Source organism: Nematostella vectensis, chromosome 15, assembly GCF_932526225.1.
Source record: "Nematostella vectensis chromosome 15, jaNemVect1.1, whole genome shotgun sequence".
Lineage (NCBI taxonomy): Eukaryota > Metazoa > Cnidaria > Anthozoa > Actiniaria > Edwardsiidae > Nematostella > Nematostella vectensis.
In genome coordinates this window covers 8029704-8042331 of record NC_064048.1, presented here as the reverse complement: position 1 = coordinate 8042331, position 12628 = coordinate 8029704, and the positions used below count along the sequence as shown (strand labels likewise).

The 12628-nt window shown below is 36.9% G+C and overlaps 1 protein-coding gene across 3 annotated transcripts in view; it reads left to right on the top strand.

The window, feature by feature from the left end:
* Positions 1–27: 27 nt before the first annotated feature.
* Positions 28–12628, top strand: part of LOC5510020 (D(1A) dopamine receptor) — a 46621-nt gene continuing 34020 nt past the window's right edge. Inside the window, exons 1-2 of one of the 3 annotated variants that reach the window (XM_048722805.1) lie at positions 28–155; positions 5650–6759. In XM_048722805.1, coding sequence (XP_048578762.1) covers positions 5678–6691 — 1014 coding nt within the window. In that variant the 5' untranslated portion in view covers positions 28–155; positions 5650–5677 and the 3' untranslated portion in view covers positions 6692–6759. Of the gene's footprint in view, positions 156–3226; positions 3555–4030; positions 4289–5649; positions 6760–12628 lie in introns of those variants that run through there. The other 2 variants (XM_048722804.1, XM_048722806.1) reach the window with 2 other exon arrangements.

The following is a 12628-nucleotide window of genomic DNA, read 5'->3' as shown; positions in this document are numbered from 1 at the left end:
CTTCTTATCCATAGTAATCGTTGCATCGTTGCCTGCGATACCTACCAAGGGGAACTGCGATGGTACTTCGAAGCAATATGGTTAGGGTTACGGTTTGTGAGAATAAGCTAAACACAGAGAACAGCAAAAGTGAGAATCAGTTAATCACAACACAGGTGAGAATCAGTCAAACACAAGTACAGCACAAGTGAGAATCAGTCAAACACAAGCGCAACACAGGTGAGAATCAGTAAACACAAGCACAACACAAGTGAGAATCAGTAAACACAAGCACAGCACAAGTGAGAATCAGTCAAACACAAGCACAACACATGTGAGAATCAGTCAAACACGAGCGCAACAGAAGTGAGAATCAATCAAGCACAAGCACAACACAGGTGAGAAACAGTTAAACACAAGCACAACACAAGTGAGAATCAGTCAAACACAAGCACGGCACAAGTGAGATTAAATTCAACACAGACCACAACACAAGTTAGAATCGGTTAAACACAAGCGCAACACAAGTGAGAATCGGTTAAACACAAGCACGACACAAGTGAGAATCGGTCAAACACAACACAAGTGAGATTCAGTCAAACACAACCACAACACAAGTGAGAATCAACTCAAGCACAACACAAGTGAGATCCAGTCAAACACAACACAAGTGAGATTAGTCAAACACAAGCACAACACAAGTGAGATCCAGTCAAGCACAACACAAGTGAGATCCAGTCAAGCACAACACAAGTGAGATCCAGTCAAACACAACACAAGTGAGATCCAGTCAAACACAACACAAGTGAGATCCAGTCAAACACAACACAAGTGAGATCCAGTCAAACACAACACAAGTGAGATCCAGTCAAACACAACACAAGTGAGATCCAGTCAAACACAACACAAGTGAGATCCAGTCAAACACAACACAAGTGAGATCCAGTCAAACACAACACAAGTGAGATCCAGTCAAACACAACACAAGTGAGATCCAGTCAAACACAACACAAGTGAGATCCAGTCAAACACAACACAAGTGAGAATCAGTCAAACACAACACAAGTGAGATTAGTCAAACACAACACAAGTGAGATTCAGTCAAACACAACCACAACACAAGTGAGAATCAACTCAAGCACAACACAAGTGAGATCCAGTCAAACACGACACAAGTGAGATCCAGTCAAACACAACACAAGTGAGATCCAGTCAAACACGACACAAGTGAGATTAGTCAAACACAACCACTAGCGCAAGACAATCAGGCACAAGCGTACTTTGCGCATGCGCTCTAGTGAGAATCAGAAAATGACGTGTGGTTTTTCTTTCTTTCCTTCTTTCTTTTTTAGAGCAAGTTACCAAAATATTGACATGTTTGTTTTATTTATAGAATTTATGTGTTTACATGACTTGGGAGGCCCTATTTCCGGCTCTCTGTCCTTGAGGAACTATTTGAGCTAGATGAATTGCAAATTACATATGTAACAAAAGAATGAATTACCATAATGACTTTCACCTGGTAATTATCCTCAAAACTGACACAAAACAAGTAAAGTAAAAGGTGTTCTCCAATTTTGCTTAGTTTAGACGTTAGCAAATAATGAGATTATTAAAAGCAGTGCACAACACAGTGGCATTATTTGTGTTGTTTTATTACTCGATTTTCCATAATAATGAAATATTCAATATTCATGAGAAGTGATATTTATATGTTTATTTAGGCGACAATATCTCCAAAAATATTTGTCCGATTTCTGGGAAATAAAAGTGTTGTTTAGAGGAGGGTATGATAATTAGGTGATTCAGAACAACTTTTGCTTGATATGATAACCGCGTACAGTTCTAAATCATGCCGTAGAAAATGGATACCACACACTAAAAGATAATTTAAGATCTTTCTCCGATTTTCCTATAAATGACACCCATAAAATCCCGGTAAATAAGTGAAGATAAAAGTGATCGCAATCTGGAAACTGTGGTTTTATTTCCCAGATACCGAGAATATCACTGTCAATTTAAGCTCAAACGGTGTAAAACAAGTTTATCAGAACGGAAGAGTACGGATTTCTATCATAATATCCAATTAGAAAGACTGTCATAGTGCAGGGCTTTAGTACAGTCGCCCTCAAAAAACGGAGATATCATTCTCGAAATTCATGTAGGAATCATAACACGCCACCATCGATTCCTGTGAATGGTTAGCTGTTTAGCATCTTTATGGTGATATTTAGCACGCAAAACGATATCCGGCAATCGCTGATTGGAGGGAAACTACATACAAACTTATGTTTGCCTTCTGTGGGAATTCTGGTCAAAGAAGATATCTCTACAGTCCACCAACAGTGCGAGTTTTTGTCATAACATTCCACGTCCGCCATTTTGATCGCCATATCGCTCAATGAAATGCGCATGCGCAACAGAATAGTCCCTGTTTGCGTTGCGTATTATGAGAATCAAACTTAAGAATTTATTATGGTAATTAGCGTGTAACTCTATATTCATACATGAACATTCTCATTAATTTGTTACGCAGTCCCTCCATAGATATTGCACATTTTATTGTATTTCGCGACTATTTTCACTGTTATGAACTTTTAACAAAATATTTCACCAAAATATTTATTTCGACTAGAGAGGTACAACTAACTGAGAAGAGGGGGTGGGGAGGGGTCATGCAGTTTTTGTTAAGATTTCAGGTGGATTCAGGCTCAAAAAACTTCAAATGGGTGTGTCTTTTTTACCCCAAAATACTCTTATTGATTCCAAATCACTTTCATAAACAAGATGCTGTATCAAATACCTTTACTCGCCCCCCCCTCCCAATATTTTCAAAATGTTTTTTAATGTTTCTCTATATGCCCACCCACCCCCCAAAAAATTCGAGGCCTGCTACGTCTACGTTGACCCTAAACGAATGACGAGCATCCGCCGAAAAACGAGCTAAAGGAGTATTATCCACGGGGTGTCAAATATTCGGGTGAAATATCAACACTGAACAATACGTCTACCTAACATGTATCGGTAGATTCATAATATAAACATCTATATTCATTATTATAGGAGTTACATTATTCACAGCAAGGTCAGAAAGCCAGTGTCAAACATTTACCCCAAACTTCAGCATTTGACAATATCTCTACTTGTGCGCGTATCCTGAAATTTGACACAAAAGCGATGCAATTTTCAATACACATGTCCCACCTGAATTCGCATTTGTTCAGCTGTGCGCGACCAGCGCATATATATACTACTCGGTAAAGAAGAAGCACGACTCAGATGTCAAAACAAGCTCGTTTCTAGGTCAACATTCATATCTCTAGCACTGGAGATGATTTCCCATTGCTCTCTATGGTGTGGCCGGCAATACAGTATAAAGTTACAATATTTTTTTCTTTTTTGTTACAAGTGACACAATATTCTCGGTTTCTTCGACAAGTTCAATTGTTTGAGGAAACAGATACAGATTTGTCAGAAAATGAGTCAAGCAAGAAAAGAAGTGAGCGAAGATAGGGCTTTTAAAGCAGTGAGCAATTGAGAAGACACATCTTTAGCATGGTTAATATCCTGGAAAGGTAACAAACGCTTTTGAGAAATCATGTCTTTGTCACACTAACCACAAAGATAGCCCAAAGGCTTGAATCATTCACGCTATGCAATTTAAAATCAGTTAAAATCAGTCTCAGGGGTGAAAAGAGTAGTAGAAGACTTTAATTTAAAAAAAAGAATTGTTCTTCAAAGGTAAGGAAATTTGGGATGTAAAGGGAGATTTGCCTTTTGCTCATTTGTAATACCATCAGATAATTAAAAAACAAACAGTTCCGGCTAAAAAAACGCCATCTAGAAAGTACCAAAACAATGGTTTATACGAAATCGTATACCACGAAGAGTTTAGAGTGAAAAAAACTTAATATTTCAGGGAACTGAAAGTATAAAGTATTACAATGCTTCATTTCCTGCCTATGCGTTAGGTAGATTGGCTATTCTTTTTAATTACTATGCTTGTCAATGCTGTGAAGGTTAAAAAGGGCCAATTGCTTAATTTCTTTTTTCTCCCTTTTAACGGAAAGAAACACCATTTCAAATTACATATTTCTAAGCCAACACGCAACTTTCTCATCAAATATTTGCCAACACCCTTTAATAAAAAATGGGTGTTTGTGACAATATGAATAATATGTACTCTTTACTGTTCTATTACAAAGCAAAGAACGATTTCCTAAATTTCACTATCTTGTGTTACAAACAAACGCTCATTTTATCAAAAATTCACGAAAGATGCACCTCTTGGAAATAACGTTACGTGAAGGTACGTGACAGGGTTAAAACAAAAATCGAATTCTGCTTCTGGATCAACGCAAAATTAACTTGCAAACTTACGAAGCATGATAAAAAGTTTATGCGTATAAACGAAAAAATGGAAAAATAAGATAGCTATTGAGGATTTTAATGCAAAGTTTAAACAGTAGAACAAACATAATAATAAAAAAAATGTATAATCATATATTTTCAGCTTCTAGGAGACATTTGTCCGTCCCTTCCCGAAACACATTGAAATGGCATATTTAGTCATTTGAATATGTTCTGATGCCGAAAATATCCATTTTAAAAATTGCAGGGGAAAAATTATCTGTTCCTTTTTCCCAGGAGGGACCATTCCTATTTTTATTCAGCCAGCATTGGTTACTAGGACTTTTTTTCCCAGCCAGCAGTGGTTAGTCATTTTAACACATGAATAATTGCCCGAATAACCGATCGGGACGATTTTTTTCCCAATCATCCGTGCCAGCGCCCCAAAAAATATTGCCAGCACGACTAGTTCCACAAATTTGCCAGCAGAACCATTCGGGACGAGGAAAAGGATCTGTTCCTTTTTCCCAGGAGGGGCCATTCCTCTTTTTTCCCAGCCAGTGGTTAGGCTTTTTTCCCTGCCAGCTGTAGTTAGGCCTATTAGCATATATGAGTAATTGTCCGTATAACCGGTCGGGACGATTCTTTTTTCAAGCAAGCGCTCCAGCGCCCTTAAAAATATTTCCAGCACAACCAGTTCGACTCCACAAATTTGCCAGCAGAACCATTTTGGTCCATTTTCTCCACAGCAAACGAGGGATCTAACATCTTCCCAGACAGCAAAAAACGGGCTGCGGAACAGATCCGTTTTGTGCCCTTGTATAATTAACTTTTTTGGAAGCCTTTTGAAATTTTACCATTTCAACAAAAAGAAAAAAAAAACGTGTAACTGTCTTAATACACAACGTTTAGAATTGAAATTCACCGAAATTAATTCTGAAAAAAAAAACATATCATGTTGTAATCCTTTATTCGTGCTCAACCTTCTCGTAGCATTTTGAGGCTTAGGTATTTTCCCTTCCCTCCATACCAAGTAAAGTTGTCGCTTTCTGGGGTCTGGTACAATTGACTACGATCCTCCCAGTAACTGTTTTTCCCTTCTGATTACAATGCATAAAGTTACCGAAGCTCCATTTTATATCTATTTGTTTTATTCGATTGGAAGAAAAAAATGTCTTGTTAAAGATAAAGGTAAATAAATTAATGGCTTTATTCGGGCGAATGCAGGATATGTTTTTAGCAAGGGGGTTGTAACACTCATAACCCCATTTCTGACCCGTCACTGATTCATGAAGTTGAAGAACCTCTGATTTATTTCAGGTTGACCAACGTGACAAACTCTACAGAGATGCCTTTCGGGCGACATTGCGTACATTCCACGCCTCCATACGAGCTGTCATGCATCACGGCCGCCATTACGGCATTTCTAGCTCTGATGACACTTCCAGGAAACTTACTTATCATTGTCGCCATTTTTAAAGACCCATTCAAAGAATTAAAGACGCCTTTTAATTACTTTGTGCTCAACCTCGCTGTCTCCGACTTGGTGGCGGCTTTGGTTATCGAGCCTAACTTCATAGCTTACCACGTGCTCGAGATGAATGGAAGGCCAAACGAATCGTACATCGGCATCCTGCACGTTAGCTATTTCATCTGCTGTATGGCGTCCTTTCAAAGCATCGCCGCTTTGTCACGTGAACGATACCTGAGTGTGAGGTCGAGGCAGAGACGGCAGTTGTCACAGAAACGCACCTTCATTATTACAATCGCTATATGGGTCACGTCTCTCACATTCCCATTTATATACTTCGCGACGAGTTTCTACAAGTTCAGTTTAGTCTTTGCCAATATCTTTATCTTGGGGACTCTCGGGATCATCGCGTTTGCTTATGTACGCATCTACCAACGTCTTCACGCAAGAGTGGCAAATACAGTGAGAGAGGGAACACGACGGGAAACCCGACAACTTGCTCGTAATCGCGCGTACGAGCGTAAAGCAACAAGAGCGTTTTTCTACATTGCGGTGGTCTTTGTCGCCTGTAATATACCGTCATGCATTGCTACGTACTTGGCAAACTTCTGTGACTTATGCAGCTGTAATTTCATCCATGTCGTCAGAGATGCTCAATTTTTGCTAACGCTGACAAGCTGCACGGCCAATCAGTTTCTGTACTCACTGCGCATGCCAACATTTAAGCGCGCCTTGAAAAGCATTATGGGTTGTGCAGTGAGAGACGCGAAGGTCGCGTCGACCAGCGGTCAAACACAGAGCCAATCAAACACAGAGCCAAAGATTAAAGCTGCTGACGGCAACATGGCATTGTCGTCGAGGGAAGAGCCATGGTGTATCAGTATAAGTTAGAATGACCGATGCGCATCAAAACTGGTTATGATTGCTAACTTAGTAAGCTAAGCATTGCTGAAGGGATAAAACAATTTCAAACTGCATCAACTTCTTTTTAACAGACTAGACTTTTTAAATTCATGATATTGCCAAATCCAGATAGAAGTCTGAAATGCAATATTACATGTCGTATGTATTAAATGCGATACATGCGATTAATGTCTTTTCCGAGTTATTTAAATTCCTTTAACTGCATGAGAATTATGAAAAAAACGTCATGTTATTTAGGGATATGCTCAAGAACTTGGCTCTGGGACTTTTGAAATGTGTCTATCATAATTTGTTCTCCTGAGTTAAGAAAGAAAAGCAAACACATGAAACATGTTCCAAATCTAGACATCGAATCTGAACTGTATTATGATGAATTTGAAATCAAAGGTACTGTATGTTGAATTTGATTTTAAAAGATATTTATTTTTTTTTAATTATGAACTAAGATGTTGAGGACGTTGTATCTACTTACAGTGATTAGAAAGATCCCAAATAATTATTGTGTTCTATGTGTTTATGTTTGTAACGATAACTTTACGGATCCTGCAAAAAGTGAATCTAAAAATTTGTTTTTGAAAAGCTACACTGTAAGGTACATTATTTATCGTCACAAGGTGACGGGTTCTGTTCTTGTTTTTCATTATTCTGAGATGCAATAACATGAAATAGTGCAGGTCAAAAAAGAAAACAAAATGGATAACGATTTCTTGTGATACAGGGGATAAGTCTTGCATCAAGATGATGGCGGTATTAAAAAAAAGGAATACAAATGGATCCTTTGTATATCTTAATCATCCCTTCTTTGCAGATAAGGCAGATGACAGATAAGCTCAAAATATAACTATATATATAGTATGTTTGTTAACGGTTTAACAGACCATTTACTGTGAATGGCATTAACACAAGGTCAACAACATGATCTTAATAAAACACTTAACAACTTATATAGTTGACAATGTTATGTGCACACAGTTCTTGTTTGATCAAGTCAGTGTCTCTTATGGTTTCAATCTCTGTGTAGTTTTAGCTCTGACTCGGATATTATTGAGCTTCATTCGTCCTGCAAAAGAAAAATTCAATTGGGAATTAAAAAAAAGAGAAGGAGACCTCTAAACCATAGATAAACAACTTCAAGAAACCATATGGAAAGTATAAAAATGAAATGAACATGTTTACTTATGAATCTCGGATCAACGATGAATGAATGCGTTTGTTATTTCGAAGTAGTCAAAAAAAATCATCTGATATTATCATATATTTCTTCGCTAACTTACTAATATGAAGCCATTTCATTCTTACCTTTAACTTCCAGCCAATCTTGGAACCATTTATTTACTCCATTGAAAAGGATTGAAGAGGTTAAACTGAGCGTAAGAGACCACACAAAGCAAACTGTTCAACGGGGGTTTACAGTTGGCGGTTGAATATCTTACAGTTTCGGCGCCTTCCCCTGCGAAATGAGCTCCCAAGATTTGGGAGCTCCTAGGATATCCTGGATACACTTAAATACTGGTAAATCGAATTTGGGAATATCTAGGAAAATATGGGAGCCAAACGCGCGCCTCTGATCATTTGGGAGTTCCTAGGATATCCTATAAAAAATCCTTGCTGGTGAACTGCATTCTATCAAAGCCCATTATGAATAAATTCTGAAATAACAGATTCTTGGCTGATGTTTAGTAGAAAATCTATGTAAATTACTGTCATGGACGTTACGGCATTGACATTACATGATGTCATAGATGTTACATACAAGAACTGGATGAAAATAATGCTCTGTACACTGTATATCAGAAAATGGAATCATTAGATAAATGAAATCAATATTAATATATAATAAGTTTGTTTCGTTTCGTTGCCAAATATGACTTTGTTTTAACATGTGATAACAATAGACCTGTTGTATTCATCTTTGGTTTTTAACTAAAATTATAATGTCATCGCTATATAAAACAATTCCAACAGCAAACATTATCATACTCCATAACTGTGAAACATGTATTTGTTCTGAATTAACTAGAGCAAAAGTGGGAAGCATGCTCTTTGTCAATGCTAACATTCTTTAACTGCTTCTAAAATTGGCAGTTCAAAATTACTTTGCCTGCTTAAAAACGTTCTTTACAACTGTAAGTTGTGAAATCTTCAATGGCCCATTCCCCTGCAACTCTACAGTGCCATAAAAGATACAAGAAGTGTAGACTGGGTAGATGTCATCACGTTTTGGCCAGTTTAATGCTGCGGCCCCAACACCATTATCTTTTTTTACTCAGTTCAGTGTTAATGCAGAAGAACACTGAAAGGCACTGATCAAGCAAGAGAACAAGACTGTAAAAACACAAAACTATTGGCTTTTGTGGAAGTCACAGGAAAAAATTATAGGTGATTTGCACTTAAAGAATATGAAATATTTTGTGGCCTACACCATAGAGGGACAAACAGATTAAACACAAATAAACTTTCTGGCAGATTTATATATAAGCGCAGAATTAGTTCCCTTTTGTTTTATTACTGATGTTGTGAAAACCGGAGCACTTGCAAGTTTGCCTCCCAAGAGGTATAATTTGTTAGGCAAGTAGTACTTTAATATCTAGATTTTATTGCCAGGCTGTTAAGAAACTTACAGCTCAAGAATTTAGTATCCTTATACAATATTTCTATTGTAGTATTCAACAAATTAAAAATTTTAGTTTTAAGTAACTGACTTATTGTCATGTTGTTTGTATACTAATAATATGCTGGAGAATGTAGGAGAACTTTGGGAGGAATTGAGAAAATCTGGGAGAACTTTGGAAGGTATTGGGAGAATCTGGGAGAACTTTGGGAGGAATTGGGAAAATCAGGGAGAGCTTCGGGAGGAAATAAGAGAATCTGGGAGAACTTTGGGAGGAATTAGGATAATCTGGGAGAGCTTGGGAGGAATTGGGAGAATCTGGGGGGAACTTTGGGAGGGATTTGGAGAATCAAAGAGAGCTTTGGGAGGAACTGGGAGAATCTGGGAGATATTTGGGATGAAATGGGAGAATCTTGGAGCAATTTCTATGAGAATTTGGTTAGTTCCGAGGATCATGGATATTCCAAATCTGGGAGTTCCTAGGAGCCATTCCAAAAATACTTCCCAGATTCTCCTAGGAGAAACTGAGCTCCTGACCGGATTTTCCTAGGATTCCCTAGGAACTCCTAGGATATCCTGGATACTCCCAAGTCTATTTCGCAGGGGTTGTGCCCAGACCCCCTCAAACAACCAGGAAATGCCTGGCACATTTTGTTTTGTACACAGGGAAAAAAGCTCAACTGAGTTTGTTTATTACTTTTTTTTTATTTGAAACCATTTAAAAAAGGTTTATAATCTGTGCCAAATTATAAAATTGATAAATTTATGATAATACTTTAAAACTTTTACGTTTTTTTCTTACTCGATTGATTCAAGAAATGTAACCAGATAAATACAGGTTAAGTAGTTATAGGGAGTACAACGGTAGTATTTTCAGTTATTTGATATGTATTTAATAAGCAAAAAAATACATTAATTATTATTAATTATTTTTGGGGTATTTATCAAGTATACTACAGTACTTAACATGTAGTTGAACAATATTGCTATTGACTTTGATAAATTTGATTTGTATTAAACACACGTTTTAGAGTTTATATCAAGTATGCTACTTAACATGTAGCTTAACCGATGCTCATGATTTGCAATTTAATATGTATTTAACTAAATAAATACAGGTTAAGTAGCTTTGGAGTACATATCAAGTATACTATTTAACATGTAGCTTAACGGATGCTCATGATTTAATGAATTTAATACAGGTTGAGTAGTTTTGGAGAACATATCAAGTATACTATTTAACATGTAGCTTAACTGATGCTCATAATTTGATGATTTTATTATGTATTTAAATAAATAGATACAGCTTAAGTAGTCTTGTAGTACATATAAAGTATACTACTTAACATGTAGCTTAACCAATGGTTGTAATTTGATTGATTTTTAAATCAATTTTATTAAAATATGTATTTAACTATGTATTTAACTGTATCTAACTTAAGTAGTTTTCCCTTACAAATTAAATATACTATTTAAACCGTATTATAACAGGCTACTTTACCTAATATTGTATAAACACAGCTCAGATACACATAAAACAGCTAGGATCATAATTAAAATTGGATGTATCAGTTTACCTCATTATTATGCAAAATGGCAGCCATAGCCGCGGCGAGAAAACCACGCAGAAAACGTTCTTCTGTCGGCCGAATAATACTCCTACCTATGATTTATTGCGTTTACTGCATGCTAGAGGAACCCGGACGCCTTGTTGTAAAAACGAATCAGTGCGATCGTGGCGAGAAAATATTTATTTCACGATTTACGGCCAACGTCACTCAAAATTTCGCCTTCATGTGTGCCCGATCGATCTGAGAAAGTTCGGATTTTCGTTAGGTCCGGACGGTGTCAGCAAAATAGGAAATACATCGACAGAATCTACAATAGTTTTTCATCGTTTTGATGCTTTGAACAAGCGAATACCTCGTGGGTACCCCATGGGTACCCCGCCATTTAGTTTTGTTTACATTTTCGCAAGTTACATGCTGTATCATGGAATCTCACGTCCAGTACCTGAGAGCGTGTTTGAGGTAACTCGCATACATCAAAGTCGCAAAAAGAAAGGTAGCCGACTAAAACAAGCAAGAAGCAGAATTGTGGTAAACCTTTTTTTTTTGTCTTGTCTTTTCGTTTTGGTTGGGGTGCTAGTTGCGAATAAAAATAATCGATGAAATTAAAAGGGACTGGCCTAGTCAGAACATGAGTAGGAGCTTATTTATATGGGATATTTTTTCAAGGGGTATGCTCTTGAGATACATGACAAGTGAAATTTTCTGCAGTATTCTACAATAAATCATTGTATACCTATCTTATACCATGCTAGATGGCAACTTATTTTACGTAAATCCAGTACATGATGCAAAGTTTGAGTGGATACTGCCAAATAAACAAAGCAATTTCTGCCGTATTCTCTTTGGCTTGGTATAAAGATACATGCCTACATTTAAAGACTTCTGTATGGAAAGGAATCAGAAGTTTAGTGCTTATACATCAAACCCCTGTCATCTTTACTTTTTAACAGAATTTCTGTTCAAAAATAGAGAGTTCATGTGGGTGTAATTTACAATTGATCATTCAGTTATATTATTTTGTAATTTTCAAAACATTGTCAGGCTAAAATAGGATGCCTGATTTAATGTAATTTTCTAACATTGTCAGGCTAAAATAGGATGGCTGATTTAATATCAAAAATAAAATTTTAATGTTTGAAAATGATCCTGTCTATTGTCCTATATTTTCTGTAGGGCTTTCATGTCTCTATACCTCATTTCTAATGAACACACCCATACAGAGACAGATCCAGGGGTGGGAATGGGGGTGATTCTCTTCTGCAGACATCATATAAGTTAACTGTCACCAAATTTTTCTCATACGTCTGCTTAATGCTTTGGAGTATTTGAAAAGGGGTTTTTGGGCTGGTTTTCTGGAGATGATGGTGGCTAGTTTTAATTTCTGGTGCACACATGCTAATCACAGGATCACATAATTCCCTGCTAGAATACGCAAAGTAAATTGGTGGCACAAAATAATAGAAACAATGCAATCTCAGCATATTTCATTCAAAATCATGATAATTTATGCTGCTCTACCACACTTTTAGGCCAAAATACTCTCTCTCTCGCTTAAAATTTTTAATGTTTGAAAATGATTCTGTCTGTTGTCCTATATTTTCTGTAGGGCTTTCATGTCTATACCGTATTTCTAATGAACACACATACAGAGACAGATCCAGGGGTGGGAATGGGGGTGATTTTCTTCTGAAGACATCTGAAGCCATCATATAAGTTTACTGT